Source organism: Scyliorhinus canicula, chromosome 14 (assembly GCF_902713615.1).
Source record: "Scyliorhinus canicula chromosome 14, sScyCan1.1, whole genome shotgun sequence".
Taxonomy (NCBI): domain Eukaryota; kingdom Metazoa; phylum Chordata; class Chondrichthyes; order Carcharhiniformes; family Scyliorhinidae; genus Scyliorhinus; species Scyliorhinus canicula.
The window spans coordinates 107,910,036-107,933,276 of record NC_052159.1 but is presented as its reverse complement, the minus strand read 5'-3'; the positions used below and the strand labels follow the sequence as shown (position 1 = coordinate 107,933,276).

Genomic DNA, 23,241 nt, shown 5'->3' with positions numbered 1-23,241 from the left:
CTTCTTTTGATGTGTACCTCAGTTCTGGGGACTTTCCCGACAAAAAAAACTTCCAGTACCAGAAGTTACAATTCCTACTGTTCTCAGCCTGCACCAGGTGTGATAGGAAAGCTGAAACTTTCACGAATACGTGATTTGATGCTATAATGTCTGCAATGAGATTAGTTGGTTTTCTGCCTATTGTTATAGTCTGCTAAAAAACACGATCAAATGGTAAATGTTTATACTCTCCACCTTTGATTTCCTAATTATCATTGTGGAGAGAGTTGTCTCCACAATGACAATTGACACTGGGATCTGCACAGAGTGCTCACACCTATAAAGCAATTGTGAAAATGGGTAACATTCTGCTGGTTGACTTCAGTGATTAGAATTCTTTACAGGTTTTAACACACTGACCAAGACCCAAAATGTAGGATTAGGTTTCCCCGAAGTTGTTCCCTTTGGAAATTCACAATTGTTTTTTTCTGAATTTGTCATTATTGGTTTTGATGTTCTAAACTCAGGTAATCATTTAATGTCTTTGATCATAGAATGTAAGCGTTGCTGGCAAGACCAGCATTTGTTGCCCATCCCAAATTGTCCTTGTTCCAAGTTGCTTGCCACATCATTTCAGAGGACAGTTAAGAGTCGTCCATATTGTTGTGGGTCTGGAGTCAGATGTAGAAAGGGCTGGTTTAGCACAGTGGGCTAAAATGCTGGCTTGCAATGCAGAACAATGCCAGCAGCGCAGGTTCAATTCCTGTACCGGCCTCCCCGAACAGGCACTGGAATGTGGCGACTAGGGGCTTTTCACAATAACTTCATTGAAGCCTACTTGTGACAATAAGCAATTATTATTACCAGACCCGGTAACAATGGCATATTTCATTCCCCAAAGGACATAAGTGACCCAGATGTTTTTTTATGACAATTGGCAATGGTTTTGTGGTCACCGTTACTGAGACTAGCTGTACAATTCAAGATTATTAATTGAATTTGAATTTCACCAGTTGACATTGAACTGTATGCCCAGGATTTTACAACCTCGCCCTGCAGAAGCAGGGCAGGTAGACAGGCTGGGAGTAAAAGCGAGTGGCACAGCAGAGAAGTCATGCCTGTGGCTTACCTGCTTCCATTGAATTTTACCAGAAGCAGGATAGGTGTTGGGCTACCTGTCCATCCTTGGGCCAATGGGGGCGGCATAGTAGCACAGTGGGTTAGCACCGTTGATTCACAGCTCCAGGGTTCCAGGTTCGATTCCCGGCTTGGGTCACTGCCTGTGCGGAGTCTGCACGTTCTTCCTGTGCCTGCGTGGCTTTCCTCTGGGTGCTCCGGTTTCCTCTCAAAAGTCCCAAAAGTCGTGCTTGTTCGGTAATTTAGACATTCTGAATTGTACTAGGTGTACAGGTCCACAGGTCACTGACAGGGGCAACACAGGTGGAGAAGGTAGTCAAGAAGGCATACTTGCCTTCATTGGCCGGGGAATTGAGTATAAAAATTGGCAAATCATGTTGCAGCTGTACAGAACCTTAGTTAGATCAATCTTGGAGTATAGTGTTCAATTCTGGTCGCCACACTATCAGAAGGATGTGGATGCTTTAGAGAGGGCGCAGAAGAGATTCAGCATGATATTGCCTCGTATGGAGGGCATTAGCTATGAGGAGAGGTTGAATAAACTTGGTTTGTTCTCACTGGAACGACGGAGGTTGAGGGGCGACCTGACAGTGGTCTACAAAATTATGAGGGGCATAGACAGGGTGGATAGTCAGAGACTTTTTCCCAGGGTAGAGGGGTCAATTACTAGGGGGCATAGGTTTAAGGTGCGAGGGGCAAGGTTTAAAGGAGATGTACGAGGCAAGCTTTTTACATAGAGGGTAGCGGGTGCCTGGAACTCGCTGCTGGAGGAGATGGTGGAAGGAGGGACGATAGTGACATTTAAGGGGCATCTTGACAAATACATGAACAAGATGGGAATAGAGGGATACAGACCCCGGAAATGTAGAAGATTTTAGTTTAGACAGGCAGCATGGTCGGCACAGGCTTGGAGGGCCGAAGGGCCTGTTCCTGTGCTGTACTTTTCTTTGCTCTCTTGGAATTCTCCCTGAGAACCGAACAGGCGCAGGAATGTGGCAACCAGGGGCTTTTCACAGTAACTTCATTATAAGCCTATTTGTGACAATAAACATTCTTCTTATTATTATTATTATTAAGTGAGTGACTAATGGCTATTTAAGGACCTCCTCCCATCACCACCAGCATTTTCCCAGCAATGAAAGATGCCTATACCAATTGGCAAGGCTGTCAGGTGAAACTTGGTAGATAGGTTTTCTGCAAGGGTTGGGATGAGGTCCTTCCTGTTCAAGCACCCTCTGTCAAATGGTGACCACAACCCCCACCTCCTCCCAACAATGGTGATCACTGCCCCCACTTCTGTTCTGTGCCCCATCTGTGGCTACCTGATTGCAGCCCCTCACGCCCCTCATTGGGGCCTGCCTGGCTCTGGTGAAACCAGCCCACTTGCCAAGCAATCTGACCTCCATACTGCCCCGTGTGGGGACTGACTGTAAGTCTCACACGTTACCACTGCACCTGTGACACCCCTTGGCCTGACCAGCTCCCCTCAGAGGCAGGACACCCTCCTGGATCGGGGCAGAAACCACGTTCTGAGCCACTTAACCACCCGAGAGCCATAAAATTAGACTTTGTTTTCACAACCGTGTGGAGGCACGTTTTCACTGACCTTTCAGTTGGGGTGCCATTGCCTCTGCAAAACAATCCAGCCACCGTTCAATGTTTAAGTCTTGACTTTCTATTCAAAGTGGTTATGGTGCTCCATTATTCAATGGACTTCTGAATGGATTTTCAGAAGCAGCATTTTCAGGAGAAAAAGATATTCTCATTTCACTAGCATTTGTTCTGGAAATATAAGTGACCTTTCCTCGTACTTTCTCTGAGCCTCTCTTTTTAAATAGATATAGGAATACATAACATTCTCTCAAAAACCTTGGACCGAGAGGTTAGAGCTGGAGAGTTGGGGAGGGGGCTCCTATGCCACAATGCTGAAGGCAGGTTTATTATTATTATTGGGACTTCTAACTCATTGAAAGTAAATATTTTCAAGACTTGAACCCTTGAGTAGGCAATAGTCATGAGTCAGTAGTCACAGGTCAAATACATAACAGTTTCACAATACTGAAATCAGCCAGAAATGGGTATTATATTCTGTGCTCCCATGGCATGTAACTTAGTTCAGGAAGGCCAGCAAAAGTGCGAGGGAAAGGGGTTCTAAAGACATCAGGGGTGGGATTCTACAGTTTCCCAGCTGCCTGTTTCTCGGCAGCTCGCCATTCGCTGCCTGCAGGATTCTATCTTCCCACCGTTTCCCAATGGGATTTCCCATTGAAGCCAACCCATTTGACCCTTGGGTCAAACTGGTCGCAACGACTGGAGAATTCCAGCTCAGGTCACATAATTTATACAGTACTGTTCAACTGCTATTCTGCCCATCAGATATATTATCTTGGCACCATCATGTGGCGTTAACTGAAGGTCTGTGCTGTGTTTGTGTTTAGCAGAGAAGCAACCACTGGCAGGCAAGACCTAATGTTGTTACGGCATTACCAGTAGCTGTCAAAAGTGGAATAGCCTCAAATTGTAAGCAACCAACTCTTTCCAAACAAATACTGGTGTGAGCCAGTTCTCTCTGCACAGGTATGGAAGTGGGAGGGGTTCAAATTTCGTAGAGCTGCAACCTTCCTCACGGACCGGTAGCAGCAGGATGGCTAATTCTACATTCTGAACTCATGCACAATGCTGTGACATCCATGAACTGTAAGGGCTTTTTAACTCTGTGCAGCTGGTCTGAGATCCTCACCTTAGCACCATGCAGGTCAATGATTGCGATTCGGTCCGCTCACGTGATATTTTTATTTTATGGCAAAAAGCAGCAGGAAGGCAGCGAGGAAGACATTTGACTCCGATTTCTCAATGTATCAGAGAACACAAGCAGTACAAAACCCAGGGTCCCCAAATCATTGTTAGCTGCTGCATAACCCACCCCCCCACCCCACACCTGTGAACCAACAAAAGCATAACCCATTGAAGCCATGCCAGAGCAGGAAGGTAAGAGCAGCATCCATGAGGAAGGAGTTGGTGAAATATCTGCATAACCTTAAAAGGCTAGTTCATCAGACACTTCACAAGTATCCAAGTTACCCAATTTCTCAAACTGCTCGAGAACAACTACAAAATAAACTTTCCTAAAATATCACCTTTCAATTCTATCAATGTCTCTGACATTATACAGAATAATTACATATAAATCCTATGTGCAATATACTAATTAAGAACAGGACATTTTTTCAAACCATTGTATGCTCTGTAAATGATTCTCCTTTGTGTTGATGCATTATGCGTGATATACAACATTTATCCTACTGCTTTTCAAAAGCGGTTCTTTTATGAAAAGAATAAAGTTTCTGATTGGTGCAGGGTTTCACTGGTAGCTTTATGGGATACTGGGAGCCATTGACAACCTTAGACATTGGATTTTTAAGGAGTCTCAGTTAGTCCTCTGAAAGTCGAATCCTTAGCTGCTGCAACAGAGGCAGAAATAATGCTTGTCTTCCAGTAACTATCTTGGTTTCAGTAGGCACCAATACTTGCTCCACTTCACCCTAGTACTGTGACTCACTCTGTGCATCTTCCTCAATCACTGCTGGTGTGCTGGTTGCTGGAGCCTATTCACATAGATATTTGGTGTTTTTGTAGCTATTTAGCCACATAGAACAGCACTTCAGGAGGGATGCTTGATGGGCTGGTTGTGTTGTCCTGAGAGACAGGCGTGATCCGTTCCTAGTGCATCCATTTTGGTACTGGCCACATGCTCTTGTCAATTGTTGTATATCAGCAGTGAATTTTGGACAACTATGAAATCTGTGAATCTTTGCCTCATGGATGTCTCTTGCCAATTTCTAGCATGTTGGTGCTGGTTGGAAACCACCTTTTAGACCTACGTCCCATGCCCTTATAGCATCTACGTAGTTGGTGACAGAAGACACTTTCCTGGTGCTTGTGGCCTGTGTCACTGAGAGCTCCATCACTGATGCCCAGGAACCATGTACCATTGAAGACAGCAGTGGGACAATTGTTTAACCACAAATCTGTCACTGCACACTTCCATACTCATCTGGCTTTGCAGTGTGTTTTGTGAGGAGATCAGTGATTCACACAGATGATTCTGTTTCAAAGTGGCAGCACTAAAAACATGTTATATCGCCATTCACTCTCTTCTCATTAGTGGAACCTTTTGCACAAATTGGCTGCTGTGTTTACTTATATAACAGTGACTGCATTTCAAAAGTCATCCATCAATTCCAAGGTGCTCTGGGATGTCCGAAAGATGTGATAAGCATAATATCAATGCAAGTACATGCTTTCCTTTCACAGAGGTGTGATAGTGAAATGCGCTGTACTGGCATACTTAAATATATAATGCATGAAAGGAGTCTGTTCTCCCATTTCTAGCAAAATGTCAAAATCCGGTTTTACATGAACATTTTCAAACAACTCTTCAACTGATCTAATACTCTTTGTGTAGTTACTGAAATTAAGAATGTGCCTCTATGACATTCTCACATATTACATGGCAAGGCATGAACATTATACAAATGTACTTGCCACAAGTTTCAAGAGGGGCACTAGCTTTACTACATCATCCGCCTTCAGTGTTCTCAAATGTAGCCTTGCCAAAAAGCATGGGGGGGGCGTCAGGCATTTGGCACTACTGCATGTGAAATTCTGCCCGCGGTTCCTCTGATCGCCAGCAGGAAAACCACAGTGATTGCTGCTGGCCTGAGGAGCAACCCCAACATGCCATTCTATGGTACTTCAAATAAATGTAACCCTCAAACAGGTGTTCAGTGCCATTCAATTGAGTCCTTGCTGGAACTGAGGGGGATGGCATCTACTCTATCTGGTAGATGCCACATTCCCCAGTCTCAAAATGCTGCTGCAGCACCACCCCCCCCTCCCTGATTACTGGCAGGGCACCCCCTCACAGTACACCCTCTCACTCCCCCTTAATGTTCACCCTCACTCATTCCCCCCTCAGGCCCCCGCCCCTTGACAGCACCAGCCTGGCACCTTGATATCCGAGGGGTGGCAAGGGGGTGAATACCCTCCATTAAGTTGTCTCCAGGGTGCCAAGGGAGGTCCTTTAGGGGACGTGTGAGTCAGGAGTGGGTTGTGCTAGGCCGAAGGTGCTCAAATAGAGAGCCTGTCCTGGGTTGGGATTCATTGGTCTGCACTACCCATCTGCAGCCTTTAAACCCTTTAAACAGTCAGTCATTAAGCAAAAATTAAAGTTCTCATGATAACGTGAAAGAGATTTCATATGTACCCCTAAACCCTTTAAAACGTCTGTCAATATGCCAAATTCAAAGGTATGTGAGAGGAAGCAGGCAGCTAATCTTTCTAGGAAACACTTGAGTACAAAGAGGCAGCTTCATAAAAACTGTGGTTAGAAAACCAGATGCTCTCCTGAGTTAATGGATCCCTGCAGATCTAGACAAATAAATAATCTCAATCTTCTCTTTGAAGCTGCCCTGGTCTGTCAATCAAAAAGCTTTTAGGAGGCAATGGGGTGTGAAATTGAATGTAAACAATGCAGTTCAAAGCTTTTAGTTTCTAGGAATACAAACAGGCGTCTATACTTTAAAGGGCTGTAAAGTGACTGTGAGAAAATTACTTCAAAAGTTTCCACCACGTTAAAGGGATTACTTCTACCCCCATATCACAGACGGTTGAACTTGACATATTGTTTTTGTATAAATATTTTAATTAAAGTTTGCATTTTTATGCTGCACAAGAAATGGATGAAATGGTTATAATTTACAATTTATGTGTTGTTCCTTTTCGGCACCCTCCTTCCAACCCCCATTGCCCCCTCCCCTCTGCTCCCCCTTCTCCTTTTCTACTGTTTCCTGGTCCTATCTTAGGCCCTTCTTTCAGCATAGATAGTTTGTTCTGGCGTTCCTTTTACTCTTGATGCTTTGTGAGGGGCCCACGGGTCATGTGTCAGCCTCCCCTGGGCCCCCCTTTGACGCTCCCTTAGGTCTCTCTCCTCTGTTGCCCCCCCCCCCATTCCTACCTGCTTTCTGTGGCCCTTATGGTTCCCGTGTATCCACACCCCTGCGCTCTGCCCCTCCCCCCCCCCCCCCCCCCATGATCCACATTCCTTTGGGTCTTTGTCTCTTTTGGGTGTCAGCGATATGGTGGTCAATGTTCACATTGGGGGCAGGGTGCCCCTCGCCAGTGAGTCTGCAGGGCAAGAAGGTGCAAATTCATTGTAGAAGTCCACCAGGAATCCGTCGGGTCCGGCGCCTTCCCGCCTGCATGGAGTTGATGCTGTTCATGACTTCCCCCAGTTCCATTGGTACTTCCAGCTGCCTCGTCCCCCCCACCCGTCTGTTGTCCCCCACGACTGGCATGTCCAGTCCATCAAGGAACTTTTAATCCCCGAGTCCCCATTGGGGGGCTCGGAGGTGTACAGTCCCTGTTGGAAGGCTTCAAATGCTTTGTTGAGATTTTTTCGTTCGGCTGCCAGTCCACCTCTGCTGTCCTTCACCCGCGCTATTTCCCTTGTGACTGATTGCTTTGTCCCATGCCTTGAGGAGTTGGAACACTGCCTTCCTGGTGATTAACAGGTCAAAGTCCATTTGTAGCCTTTTCCTCTCCACCAGAAGCTCTATGATCGCAGCCTTGGAGTACTATCTATCAACCCCCTGGATTGAGTTGCTATCTAGCTGCCTTTCTTCCCAGTCTCTTTGAGCCTTGTAGGCTATAATTTCTTTGCAAATCACCACCTTCAGTGCCTCCCAGAACACGGAAGATGAGACTCCCCCGTTCCAGTTGTTCATAATGTACTAGTCTGTGGCCTGTGATGTTTTCTGGAAGAAGGCCTTGTTTGCCAAGAGGGCTGTGTCTCCAACCTCCATGGGGGGGGCGTTGGGCATGACCCGTCTCCAATCTCACTTCCACGGAATGTGGAGGGTGGTTAAAGATTACAATCGTGTAGTATTCCTCCCTGAATATTTCTGGAAGCACCCATTTCCCCAAAGAAGTCGATGTGGGTGTAGACCTCATGGACTGGTGCGAAGAATGAAAATTCCTTCTCACCTGGGTGCAAAAACCACCAGGTGTCCACTGCCCCGTGTGCTCCAAGAACATTCCCAGTTCCCTAGCCATGCCTGTCGATTTCCCATTCTGGGGTTTGATCTGTCCGTCAGTGGTCCTGTACACAGTTGGTACGTATCTATGTCAGGGACTTCCACCATGGTCTTCTTTATAAACTCCATGTTGTTCCAGTTGGGTGTGTACACATTCACAAGGACTACCGGTACCCCGTACAGGACACCGCTGACCATGATACACCATCTCCCTTGGCCCATGACCATTTTATCCCCATGAACACCGTCCTCTTGCTGATCAGTATGATTACTCCCCTAGCGTTCATCCCGTAGCAGGAATGGTAGCTCTGTTCACCCAACCCTTCCTTACCCGCAGTCTGTCCTTCTCCCTCAGGTGCATCTCTTGGAAGAAGACTATGTTGGCTTTTAAACTTCTTAGATGGGTGAAGACTCTGGGCTGGATTCTCCGTTTTTGGGACTATGTCCCCATGCTGTCGTGAGAACTGTGGTCTTTTATGCCAGGAAAACTGGCATCAAAAGGCCACAGATTCACAGCCCTGCAGGGGGCTAGCAGGCAGTAGTCATGGAGCTCGCAACTCCAGCTGCTGATACGGCTCACCGCACTTCAGGTCAGAGGCCACACATGCGCATGGCGGTGACCTCCAGTGGCTGCGCCATGCTCCATGGCGGACTCAGCCCGTTGACCTGGACCGTGGAAATAGTGCCCCCAATCAGCCACTTGCCCCACCCGGACCACCCACACAAAAAAAGCCCAGTCCTGAATGAGGCTACTCCTGCCCTCTGATCGACCCTGTGGGTTCGGTCAATCTCCGGTGGCTTGGAAAAGCTGTCTCTTCCAATCAGGTTGCCCAGCATCTGGTCCATGTAGTCAGTCAGGTCCCTGTCCTTGATCCCCTCTGGAAGGCCCACTTTTCAAATATACTGTCACCGAGACCGGTTCTCCTCGTCCTCGACCTTCACCGTCAGGCTCCCTTGGGTGACCACCAACCTTTTTATCTCTGCTTCCAGGGCGTTGATCCTGTCGCTCTGGTTGGTCGATGCCTCTTTAACCTCCTGGATTGTCTTTGCCTGAGCCTTCAGATTCTTCCCCGTTCGATCGAGCGCCATCCGCATGCCGACCAGTGCCTCCTCCACTGCCACCTGGATCTCCACTTTGATCTCTTCCTTTATCGCAGTCAAGTCCTTGGTTAGGAATGTCTTTGATCCTTCTTCAGAAGGTTCCCCCAATCCAGAGGGTCTCAGGGGATCCCCCAAGCCAGCGGATCTCTGGGAGGGGAGGGCAAGTGGGGGGGGGGGGGCTCTCGAGTGGACTTTGGGGCAACTCTCTTAAGGGGTTACACCCTTGGCCCATGGCGAGGTCCACCATGTCAGGGCCACACTGGTAAATGCCAGGAGTGATCCACACCCGCATGATTCACAGCCGGAGGACCAGGGAATCGCAAGGGCCGGACACTCTGGTGCTGAGCCCACTAAGTGGATGCAAATGAGTCATTAGGTCCTATTTGCACCCATTAGCATTGTCCCGCTGGTACGTGGGCATGAACCCCCATCCTGCCACCAGCGGGAGGCAAGAGCATAGCAGGTCAGTACTGCGCGAACCTCGATTTCGGCTGGATACCCAATTCGCCACCCAATCGCAATCTGCATTTTGGCATCACGGGGTGAAGAATCCAGCCCACGGAGAGGCTATTTAATGGGTTTAAAGGCTGCAGATGGGAACAGCAGCCAAATGACCCCCATCCTCGGACAGACACCCGACCCGAGCTCCTCCAGCCCAGCACATGACCCCTGCCCCCCACTTCCCATGAAGGACACCCCTCAGCACCCTGGAGGCAATTGTAGGGCGTGTACTCACCCTCCTACCACTCCTTGGTCTCCAAGATGCCAGGTCCATGTCCCTCAGGACTTGCACAATTTACGCCACCTGATCTAGGCTGGGGGAGCTGGAGCATCCCAGGTGGCAGCTGAATCAGGCACCCTGGGCGGGATTCTCTCATCCTGAGGCTAATTGTTGACGCCGTTGTAAACACCGTCACGTTTTATGACGGGATTAACAGGCCCCCAGGAGCAGCGATTCTGAGCCCTACAGGAGGCCAGCACAGCATTGGAGCGACCCAGGCTGCTCCAGCTGCCGATACCAGGGTACTGCGACCAGCGTGAATGCGTGCATGTGCACTGCGATCGTCGTGATTACGCGCATGCGCGGTAGATTCCTTCTCCACTCCGGACGCGACGCAACATGGCATAGGGTTACATGGGCCCCCCAGGGTCAGGCCCCCTCTGCCCCCGAAATGATGCACGCCGAAGTCCCGCCAGGTAAGCCCACACGTGGACAGCGCTGGTGGGACTCGGATTTTTTTTGCCTCCACTCGGCCCATTCTGGGCGGAGATTCACCGGGGTGCTGCATAGAGCGGCTCCCGACCGCTCACTGGAGAATCAGCGGACCGGCATTGGGGCTGCGTCGCCGATTCGTGAATCCTGCAGCTAGCGGGCAACCTTGGAGAATCCTGGCCTCTGTTCTTGATAATCTTACACCCGTCTTGTCCGCTGCTGCCCCATTGCAAGTGAGAACGGAGAATTGGCGTTCCGACCAAAACTCCATTCACCAGAGAATTCCAGCCGCGAGCGAGGTCGGAGCTTTTTGACGCATCTCATCTTGCAAGCAGGTGTAATCTTGTAGTAGAGATTGCAGGCAACTGCAACAGCACCAAACAACTGCACAAACTCAGGAGACAACCACACGCTCGAACCTTACGATAAATGTTTCTCGGGTGAGGGCCTTTTAAGAATTGCTACTTAGTGCATTACTTTGTAGGAGCACTTGGCAATTCTAAGCACAACATACATTAGAAATGTCTCAATTTAAATAAAACCTTCCTCGAGTTAGTTTTACCATGAATCTGGGTGACTTATTATCGCTCAGTACTTTACAGCATGACTGAATGAAATATTTAGTAGGGATGACTTCCTGAAAGTTTACTTGTAGCAAATAGCTTGTCACGCATAACAATATTATTTGCTGGCCTTGGCTTCGGGGTCCCTTGAAGGAAGAGTGAAAGCGCTGCTTCAGAATGTTAAATTTGAGACCGAGAAATGTCAATTGTGCGAAGATCCATATACATTAGATGAAGTTTCTCATATCTCAGTTTTTGTACCTTCTATTTCACATCTCGATTCTCTGCAGGTCAGGTTCAGCCACTCTGGATGGGAAAGTAGACCTTGATTGCCAACATGTTCCTCTTGCTGTTCAAATTGTTCAGCAAGTAAACTCCAATACTGCACACATTTTTATCTACACATTAAACAACTAGAATTCACCGATTTATGGAAAAACACATTTTGAAAGGAGCATCGCTGCTTACACCTGTCTGACAATCTGTAAAAGGAATTTCAACCATGGATTTGTTTGCACTCAAGCTGTGACTACATTTCATACATATGTATTGAAATGCATGTTACTTTAGTCCAAATTGAATTTTGCCTGTATTATTGCCAATCTCAAACATGGGGGTGATGTAAGTCTCCTCAAGTGATATATTTTGATTACTCATCCTGATCTGGCTTGTCGGTAGGTTTTGCATGGCTTGTATTTCTTAAATATTCACATCTTTTACGATTTCTGATCTTATTATTCATATAATTCTTGTGAGCTATAGGTTTCTTTTACACTAGGCAGGCAACATCTTCTTCCTCTCAAACACATCACTACCTTTGGGTTCAGCTGCAGGGTCCCATTTTTGCTCTTTGTATCATTGCAACTACATCATTAAAAAAAACATTTTGAGCTTTCCCAGTCACCGAGTTGTAGGCATAGCATACCGGTCAAGTGATATTCATTTAACCTTACATAAGTAAACATTGTGTAATTGGTCGCAGAGATAGCGGAGATCAGAGAACCAGATGTTTCCCTTGGGGTTCAGGTGTTTCAACGGATTAATGGATTTCATAGAATTCCTACAGCATAGAAGGAGGTCATTCAGCCTTTTGAGTCTGCACTTACCTTCTGAAAGAGCACTCTACCTAGGCCCATGCCCCCGCCCTATCCCCACAACCCCACCTAACCTTTTTGGACATCAAGGGGCTATTTAGCATCTAAAAACTGATGGAGCCCTTGAGGAGTACAATGAGGGTAGGAAGGAATGTAAACATGGCATTAGGAGGATTAAATGGGGGCATGAAATGCCTTTAGCAAATATGATCAAGGAGAATCCCAAGGCTTTTTATGCATATATTAGGAACAAGAGGGTTGCAAGAGAAAGAATGGGCGAAATTCTCCGCCCCCCCACGACGGGTGGGAGAATAGCGGGAGGGCCTTCCCGACATTTTTCCCGCCCTCCCGCTATTCTCCCACCCCCCCGCCGAAGTCCCGACACGAATCGCTGCCGCCGTTTTTTTACGGCCGGCAGCGATTCACAGCTGTTAGATGGGCCGAAGTCCCAGCCCTTTCCGCCGTTTTCACGAACGGCAAACACACCTGGTCCTGCCGTTCGTAAAAACGTCGTGACAAACTCGCAAAAAATAACCATGGCACCGATTGGCACGGCAGTACCACGGCCGTGCCAAGGGTGCCATGGGCCCGCGATCGGTGGGCACCGATCGCGGGCAGCGGGCCCAATGCCCGCGCACTATTTGTCCTTCCGCCGCCCCGCAGTATCAATACGCGGGGCGGCTGAGGGGCAACCCGGCCCGCGCATGCGCGGGTTTCGCGCAAAAACGCGATGACGTCACCCGCGCATGCGCGGGTGGAGTCTTCCCACCTGCGCATGCGCGGCTGACGTCATATGACGCGTCAGCCGGCGCTAACTCCGGCAAGCGGGCTTAACGATTTTCGTTAAGCCCGACTTGTCGGAGCCTCCGACGTCGGGCTGCGAGCCCCGACGGGGGACCAGAATCGGTCCCCCGTCGGGAAGGGGCACGCTGCCGTAAAACCCGCCCGGGTTTTACGGCAGTTTTACGATTTCTCCCGTTTTGGGAGAATTTCGCCCAATAGGTCCACTCAAGGACAATGTTATGCGTGGAACCACAAGAAGTGGGTGAAATCCTTCATGAGTACATAGAACATAGAACATTACAGCGCAGTACGGGCTCTTCGGCCCTCGATGTTGCACCGACCTGTGAAACCATCTGAAGCCTATCTGACCTACACTATTCCATTTTCATCCATATGTCTATCCAGTGACCACTTAAATGCCCTTAAAGTTGGCGAGTCTACTACTGTTGCAGGCAGGGCGTTCCACACCCCTACTACTCTCTAGTAAAGAAACTGCCTCTGACATCTGTCCTATATCTACCACCCCTCAATTTAAAGCTATGTCCCCTCGTGTTGGTCATCACCATCCGAGGAAAAAGACTCTCACTGTCCACCCTATCTAACCCTCTGACTATCTTATATGTCTCTATTAAGTCACCTCTGAGCCTTCTCCTATCTAACGAAAACAACCTCAAGTCCCTGAGCTTTTCCTCGTAAGACCTTCCCTCCATACCAGGCAACATCCTAGTAAATCTCCTCTGAACCCTTTCCAAAGCTTCCACATCCTTCCTATAATGTGGTGACCAGAACTGCACGCAGTACTCCAGGAGCGGCCACACCAGAGTTATGTACAGCTGCAGCATGACCTTGTGGCTCCGAAACTCAATCCATCTACTGATAAAGGCTAGCACACCATATGCCTTCTTAACAGCCCTATTAATCTGGGTGGCAACTTTCAGGGATTTATGTACCTGGATGCCGAGATCTCTCTGTTCATCTACACTACCAAGAATCTTGCCATTAGCTCAGTACTCTGCATTCCTGTCACTCCTTCCAAAGTGAACCACCTCACACTTTTCCGCATTAAACTCCATCTGCCACCTCTCAGCCCAGCTCTGCAGCTTATCTATGTCCCTCTGTATCCTATAACATCCTTCAGCGCTATCCACAACTCCACCCACCTTCGTGTCATCTGCAAATTTACTAACCCATCCTTCTACACCCTCTTCCAGGTCATTTATAAAAATGTCAAACAGCAGTGGCCCCAAAACAGATCCTTGCGGTACACCACTAGTAACTGAACTCCAGGATGAACATTTGCCATCAACCACCACCCTCTGTCTTCTTTCAGCTAGCCAATTACTGATCCAAACCGCTAAATCACCTTCAATCCCATACTTCCTTATTTTCTGCAATAGCCTACCGTGGGGAACCTTATCAAACGCCTTACTGAAATCCATATACACCACATCAACCGCTTTACCCTCATCCACCTGTTTGGTCACCTTCTCAAAAAACTCAATAAGGTTTGTGAGGCATGACCTACCCTTCACAAAACCCTGTTGACTATCGCTAATCAACTTGTTCTTTTCAAGATGATTATAAACCCTATCTCTTATAACCTTTTCCAACATTTTATCCACAACCGAAGTAAGGCTCACAGGTCTATAATTACCAGGGTTGTCTCTACTCCCCTTCTTGAACAAGGGGACAACATTTGCTATCCTCCAGTCTTCCGGCACTATTCCTGTCGACAAAGACGACATAAAGATCAAGGACAAAGGCTCTGCAATCTCCTCCCTGGCTTCCCAGAGAATCCTAGGATAAATCCCATCTGGCCCAGGGGACTTATCTATTTTGACATTTTCCAAAATTGCTAACACCTCCTCCTTTTGAACCTCAATTCCATCTAGCCTGGTCGACTGAACCTGAGTATTCTCCTCGACAACATTGTCTTTCTCCAGTGTAAACACTGATGAAAAATATCCATTTAACGCTTCCCCTATCTCCTCTGATTCCACACACAACTTTCCACTACTATCCTTGATTGGCCCTAATTTTACTCTAGTCATTCTTTTGTTCCTGATATACCGATAGAAAGCCTTAGGGTTTTCCTTGATCCTATCCGCCAACGATTTTTCGTGTCCTCTCCTCGCTCTTCTTAACTCTCCCTTTAGGTCCTTCCTGGCTAACTTGTAACTCTCAAGTGCCCTAACTGAGCCTTCATGTCTCATCCTAACACAAGCCTTCTTCTTCCTCTTGACAAGTGCTTCAACTTCCTTAGTAAACCACGGTTCCCTTGCTCGACAACTTCCTCCCTGCCTGACAGGTACATACTTATCAAGGACACGCAGTAGCTGTTCCTTGAAAAAGCTCCACATTTCGATTGTACCCATCCCCTGCAGTTTCCTTCCCCATCCTATACATCCTAAATCTTGCCGAATAGCATCATAATTGCCTTTCCCCCAGCTATAATTCTTGCCTTGCGGTATATACCTATCCCTGGCCATTGCTAAAGTAAACATAACCGAGTTGTGATCACTATCACCAAAGTGCTCACCTACATCTAAATCTAACACCTGGCCGGGTTCATTACCCAGTACCAAATCCAATGTTGCCTCGCCCTTTGTTGGCCTGTCTACATACTGTGTCAGAAAACCCTCCTGCACACACTGCACAATAACTGACCCATCTATAGTACTCGAACTATAGTATTCCAGTCAATATTTGGAAAGTTAAAGTCCCCCATAATAACTACCCTGTTACTCTCGCTCCTGTCGAGAATCATCTTTGCAATCCTTTCCTCTGCATCTCTGGAACTATTCGGAGGTCTATAGGCAATTCCCAACAGGGTGACCTCTCCTCTCCTGTTCCTAACCTCGGCCCATACTACCTCAGTAGATGAGTCTTCAAACGTCCTTTCTACCGCCGTAATACTTTCCTTGATTAACAATGCCACACCCCCCCCCCCCCCCCCCCCCCCCCCAGATAGATAGATAGAACAGTACAGCACAGAACAGGCCCTTCGTCCCTCAATGGGGTGCCGAGCAATGATCACCCTACTCAAACCCACGTATCCAACCTATACCCGTAACCCAACAAACCCCCTAACCTTACTTTTTAGGACACTACGGGCAATTTAGCATGGCCAATCCACCTAACCCGCACATCTTTGGACTGTGGGAGGAAACCAGAGCACCCGGAGGAAACCCACGCACACACGGGGAGGACATGCAGACTCCACACAGACAGTGACCATGCCGGGAATCGAACCTGGGACCCTGGAGCTGTGAAGCATTTATGCTAACCACCATGCTACCGTGCTGCCCCTCTTTTACCATCTTCTCTGTTCTTACAGAAACATCTAAATCCTGGAACCTGCAACAACCATTCCTGTCCCTGCTCTACCCATGTCTCCGAAATCGGCACAACATCGAGATCCCAGGTACCAACCCACGCTGCAAGTTCAACAACCTTATTCCGGATGCTCCTGGCATTGAAGTAGACACACTTCAAACCAGTGTCTTGCTTGCCGGTGCCCTTTCGAACTTTTAACCCTATCCCTGACCTCACTACTCTCAATATCCTGTACACTGGGACTACAATTTAGGTTCCCATCCCCCTGCTGAATTAGTTTAAACCCCCCCGAAGAGCACTAGCAAATCTCCCCCCCAGGATATTGGTACCCCTCTGGTTCAGGTGAAGACCATCCTGTTTGTAGAGGTCCCACCTCCCCCAGAATGAGCCCCAATTATCCAGGAAACCAAAACCCTCCCTCCTGCACCATCCCTGTAGCCACGTGTTCAACTCCTCTCTCTCCTTATTTCTCACTTCGCTAGCATGTGGCACGGGTAACAACCCAGAGATAACAACTCTGTTTGTTCTAGCTCTCAGCTTCCACCCTTGCTCCCTGAATTTCTGTCTCAAATCCCCATCTCTCTTCCTACCTATGTCGTTGGTACCTATGTGGACCACGACTTGGGGCTGCTCCCCCTCTCCCTTAAGGATCCCAAAAACACGATCAGAGACATCACGAACCCTGGCACCTGGGAGGCAACACACCAACTGTGAGTCTCTTTCGTTCCCACAGAACCTTCTGTCTGTTCCTCTAACTAAGGAGTCCCCAATGACAAGTGCTCTGTTCCTCTTCTCCCTTCCCTTCTGAGCAACAGGGACAGACTCTGTGCCAAAGACCTGTGCCCCATTGCTTACCCCTGGTAAGTCGTCCCCCGCAACAGTATCCAAAACGGTATACTTGTTATAGAGGGGAACGACCACAGGGGATCCCTGCACTGCCTGCCTGTTCCCTCTCCCTCCCCTGACGGTAACCCTCTACCTTCTTCTTTTACCTGAGGTGTGACTACCTCCCTATAACTCCTCTCAATAACCCCTCTGCCTCCTGAATGATCCGAAGTTCATCCAGCTCCAGCTCCAGGTCCCTAACGCGCTTCTCGAGGAGCTGGAGTTGGGTGCACTTCCCGCAGATGTAGTCAGCAGGGACATTCTGCAGGAGGAACATTCAACTGCCCTAGCCTCCATTCCCACTGAACTAACTTCCCAACTACTGAAAACTAAAAAAGAAAAAACTTGTTAGTTTAGCAATCCGACGGACAGAACTTTTTTTCTTGGTTAGAGGAGGAGGATGGGTGGGAGACACTACGTAAGTAGTGTTTCGGGTAAAGCTGTCACTCGAGAACAGCCCCTTCACAAACCACCTTCAACTTACGCTGACCGCACTGCACGTATGCAAATCTCCCCGGAACAGCCAATCAGAAGCTCTGCTCTGTTGCCCTCTGCTGGATGCTTGCCTTCCGTTGAACTCCTCGGGTCACTTGTGCAGGTACACCTTCAACTTACGATGACCGCACTGCACGTATGCAAATCTCCCCGGAACAGCCAATCAGAAGCTCTACTCTGCTGCCCTGTACACTTTGGCCTGCATGTCCACAGATCCCTAAAAGTGGCACCACAGGTGTCCAAGGTGTTTAAGAAGGCATATGGCATGCTTGCATTCATCAGTTGGAGCATTGAGTACGAGAGTTGGGAAATCATGTTGCAGCTGTATAAAACCTTGGCTAGGCTGCATTTGGAGTATTGCATACAGTTCTGGTCAGCATATTATTAGAAGTACGTGGAAGCTTTAGGGGAGAGTGCAAAGAAGCTTCACCAGGATTTTGCCTGATCTCAAGAGTGTTGGCTATAAGGAGAGGCTGAATAAACTAGGATTGCTTTCACTGGAAAGGCGGAGGCTGAGAGGAGACCTGATAGAGGTCTACAAAATTATGAGGGGCATAGACAGGGTGGACAGTCAGAAGCTTTTTCAAAGGGTGGAAGTGCCAATTATAAGGGGGCACAGGTGCAAGGTGAGAGGGAGAAAGTTTAAGGGAGATGTGTGGGGTACGTGTGAGATGGTAGGTGCATAGAAAGCGCTGCCAGATGATGTGGTAGAAGCAGGCATATTAGCAACATTTAAGAGGCATCTGGATGGATACATGAATAGGGAGGAAATAGAAGGATACGGACTGAATAAGGGCAGATTTTGTTTTTAGTTAGGGCATCATGATCGGCATGAGCTTGGAGGGCCCGAAGGGCCTGTTCCTGTGCTGTACTTTTCTTTGTTCTTCATTCTTAATCTACCTAGCCGACACATCTTTTGACTGTGGGAGGAAACCAGAGCACCCAGAGGAAACCGATGCAGAAAAGGGGAGAAAGTGCAAACTCCAAACGGACAGTCACCCAAGGCCGGAATTGAACTCGGCTCCCTGGCGCTGTCAGGCAGCAATGCTAATCACTGTGCCACTGCGCCAAGGCTCTCAGCCAAGATTGCATAATGAGGCTTGTTGCTTTTCTTGTCTGGTGGTTAAATTTGTTATCCTTAATGCCCTTTCTTTGGGGGAACGGCACGTGGCACAGTGGCTAGCACTGGGACTACAGCACTGAGGACCCGGGTTCAAAACCCGGCCCTGGGTCACTGTCCGTGTGGAGTTTGCACATTCTCCCCATGTCTGCATGGGTTTCACCCCCACAACCCAAAGGTGTGCAGGCTGGTCGATTGGTCACGCTAAGTTGCCTTGGAAAAAAAATGATTGGGTATTCTAAATTTAAAAAAAAACTTTATGCCCCTTGATATGAAAGTAACCTTTTCACTTCCCATCATGTTCCTCCTACTTCTGCTAGTTTAACACAACCTCTTTCCAGTTCTTTTGATACACAGAAACGACATATGGACCCACACTGAATAGGACAAAGGACCACTTACATCTCCACAATTAGAGCTTTGTCCCTTTCTTTGACGATGTTAACACAATTTGAAGGAATTTCTACCTGGTGATTTAAAGGATTTAGGCACCATTTTCATGATTATAAAGTTTCTGGAAATGATTATTCTAGTTGTACATTGATATAGCAGTCAATATACTACCATGATAAGTATTGATACTGCATGTCAGAGATATAGCAGTAATCCTGGATAACTATTTAAAGTGCTTTCGAAGCCCACAGGCCAGAAACTCACGTCAACAGTTCTTTGAAACTGGTCAGCTTTTAAAAAAAGCACGTTAAATTTTCATTTAAAGTTTTAATTGAACACAATCCCTCAAATTCCATTTTTGTCCCAAACCCTTTGCTGTCAGATATACCATGCACGGTCAAAAATTAGTCTAATTAAACATCCCATTCTTGAGATTAAAACACGTCTGGAGTTCTCGTATTTCAATTTTTTGACCTGCTACACACATTATTAAAAGGGCCACCTCTCTCTGTCTCATCTGAAACAAATTTGCATATCAGTAACTCTGCTAATTAGCCCAGGTGGGCTGGGGCTTCTAATAATAGATAGGAAGGCAGGTGTAATGTATCATAGCCGCTCACTTAAAATAGACTTATTGTTAAACTGGCATATGCAAATTGTTCTGTTTTTAATCAGGGCGTGACAAATATTTAAGACTTCTGCACTGAAATTGCTCTATATGCTTTTCGTAATTACTTTGCCTGTCATTTTAGCAGACAGATTAACCTATTTGTTTTAGTTCTGCAATGCGATTTCAACTCTTCTATTTGTGCTCACAGATCCTTCTTTTTTCTTGCCTTCCCATTGGGACAGTAGGTGAATAGACTTCAAATGCTTTTTCTCAGCTGTCCAACTGTATGAATTTCACAGTATCTGGGCAACTAGGCCAGGTTCCCTTGTGAATCCGAATGTCATACTCAAGGGGAAAATCTTGCCCTGTAGCAAGCTGCATCTCCCATTGATTGACGTAGCAGAGGTCGAGAGAAATTAAGGGCCTGCAAATTATGTGTCCACTCAACTGAGAGGTACTACAAGCCCCGGATCCAGATTGCATTAATACATATATTTTCTCCATTTGAAGATTATGTTACCTGGTTCTTACTAAAACTGTTAGAAATTAAAAACATGTAACACCTACAAGCTCAAATGTAATCGCTTCGGTTTTCAGATTCGCAATATCCGGCAGGTGTGCTTTAGCTTGGGCTTTGATGTAACACTTCTCTCCTCCAGCGAAGTGAATTCCTGTGATTCCCTGTAACATAGAAATCAGCTACTGTTAGACAATCCGTAAGCACATCCGTACTTCCTCTCAGTTCGGTAAAAACAAGAATTCTACATTTACAAATTGTTAGTTTTGTTCTTCTGCTTTCACCGACTCAGTAGCCATTGCTTAGGGCTCCAAGACCATAAGGCTTAGGAGCAGAAGTAGGACACTTGGCCCATCTGGTCTGCTCCGGCATTCAATGAGATCATGGCTCACCTGGTATAATCCTCAACCCCACTTTCCCACCTTATCCCCATAACCCTTGATTCCCTGACTGATTAAAAATCTGTCTGTCTCAGCCTTGAACATACTTAATGACCCAACCTCTACAGCTCTCTGTGGTAAAGAATTCCACAGATTCATCACCCTCAGTGAAGAAATTCCTCCTCATCTCGGTCTTAAATGGGTGACCCCTCACTCTTTGATTATACCCTCTGGTTCCAGATTCTCCCGCAAGGGGCGACATCCTCTCGGCATCTACCCTGTCAACACCCTTGAGAGTCCTTTAGGTGGGATTCTGCCGGATCAGCAAGGTGGCCCGATGCCGGGGTAAAAAACGGTGTGAACCACTCCGGCATCGGGCCGACCAGAAGTTGCGGAATTCTCCACACTTCCGGGTGCTAGGGCGGTGCCGGAGGGGTTGGCGACACGCCATCCGGCGCCGAAGGGACTGCGCGAGTTAGCGCATGCGCAGAACCGTCGGCATGGTTTGGCGCATGCGCAGACCGGCCGGCCTAGTCTGGCACATGCGCATGTGGGTTTCAGCTCTGCGCCAGCTATGGCAGAGCCCTACAGGGGCCGGTGCGGAAAAAAGAAGTGCCCCCACGGCACAGGCCCCCCCCACCCCGCACATCGGTGGAACCCGATCACGGGCCAGGCGACTGTGGGGGCACCCCCAGCCCCGAGGACCACACCAGCCAACCTACCTGCTAGGTCCCGCTGTGTGGGTCCCTGTCCAATCCACGCCAGCAGGACTGGTCAGAAACCGACGGCCGCTCAGCCCATCGTGGTCTGGAGAATTGACGGGGAGGCCGACAGCCGCTCGGCCCATCGGGGCCCGGAGAATTGCCGGGGGGGGGGGGGGGGGGGGGGCGCTGCCAACGGCCCACGACCGGCATGACGTGATCCCCGTCCCCGCCCAAAACGAGCGCTGGAGAATACGGCAGCCAGCGTCGGAGCGGCGGGATTCACGCAGCCCCCCGGGGATTCTCTGACCCGGCGGGCTTATGTCTCAAAAAGCTCACCTCGCATTCTTCTAAACTCCAAGGAGCACAGGAATAATCTATTCAACCTCTCCTCAAAAGAAAATCCCTCCATACTCAGAATCAACCTAGTGAATCTTCTCTGGGCTGCCTCCAATGCCAGTATATCTTTCCTTAGATAAGGGAACTAAAACTGTTCGCAGTATTCCATCTGTGATCTGACTGGTGTCTTGTATAGGTTTACTTTTAGGTTTTTCTTATTTTTATACTCCATTCTCTTTGAAATAAAGGCCAATAATTCCATTTGTCTTCCCAATCACCTGTTGAATTTACATGCTAGCTTTTTGTGATTTATGGATAAGGATCCCAAATCCCTTTGAGCTGCAGTTTTCTGCAGTCTATCTCAATTTAAATAATGTTGAAAACCTTTATTCTTCTCATCAAAGTGCAAAACTTCACATTTTCCTACATTTGATTCCATCTGCCAAGCTTTTGTCCACTTACCTAACCTGTCTACATCCCTCTGTAGACTCTTTGTGTCATCCTCACCATTTGCCTTTCCACCTACTTTTGTGTCAGTCACAAACTTGACAATAGTGCATTCACTTCCCTTGTCCAAGTAATTAATATATAATGTGAATAATTGTGGCTGCAGCTTGGACCCCTGTGGCACTCCACTAGTTACAAGTTGCCATCCTGAAAATGCTCCTCTTATCCCAACTCTCTGTCTTCTATCCATGCTGATATACTTCTCATCTTATGAAGTAATCTTTTGTGTGGTACCTTATCAAATGCTTTTTGGAAATCCAAGTATATTACATCTACTAGTTCTCCTTCATCTACCCTGCTCATTACCATTTCAATGAATGCTAATAGATTGTCAGACATTTCCTCTTCATGAAGCCATACTGACCATATTTGATTATATTTTGCATTTCTAAATGGTTTGCCAATACATCCTTTGTAATGAACTCTTAACATTTTCCCAATGACAATCGTTAAGCAAACTGGCCTATTGTTATTTATGTTTTATCTCCCTCTTTTTTTAAATAAAAGTTTTACATTGGCAGTTTTCCAATCCTCTGGGGCTTTTCCAGAATTTAAGGAATCTTGGAAGATTACCACTATTGCATTCACTATCTCTGTAGCTACTTCCTTAATATACTGGGATCCAACCCATCAGGTCCAAGTGACTTATTGGCTTTTAGCTCTGTTGGTTTCCATTGTAATTTTTTACAAGTGATTGCTCCATTGAATTCATTTCCATAGAATCCCAACAGTGCAGAAGCAAGCCATTCGGCCATCAAGTCTGCACTGACTCTCCAAAAGAGAACCCCATCTAGGCCCACTCCCCCGCTCTATCCCCACCTAACCTGCACATCTGTGGACACTAAGGCGTAATTTAGCATGGCCAATTCACCTAACTTGTACATCTTTGGACTGCGAGAAGGGCAGCACGGTGGCGCAGTGGTAGCACTGCAGTCTCACGGCGCTGAGGTCCCAGGTTTGATCCCGGCTCTGGGTCACCTTCCAAGTGGAGTTT

At 47.6% G+C, this 23,241-nt stretch overlaps 1 protein-coding gene across 2 annotated transcripts in view; it reads right to left on the bottom strand.

Annotated features, from left to right (window-relative positions):
• The window catches only part of cnmd (chondromodulin), an 85,494-nt gene that overhangs the window by 36,231 nt on the left and 26,022 nt on the right, over positions 1–23,241 (bottom strand). For both annotated transcript variants that reach the window (XM_038818869.1, XM_038818868.1), the window contains exon 4: positions 20,371–20,484. In XM_038818869.1, the coding sequence (XP_038674797.1) occupies positions 20,371–20,484 (114 nt within the window). The remainder of the gene's footprint in view (positions 1–20,370; positions 20,485–23,241) is intronic.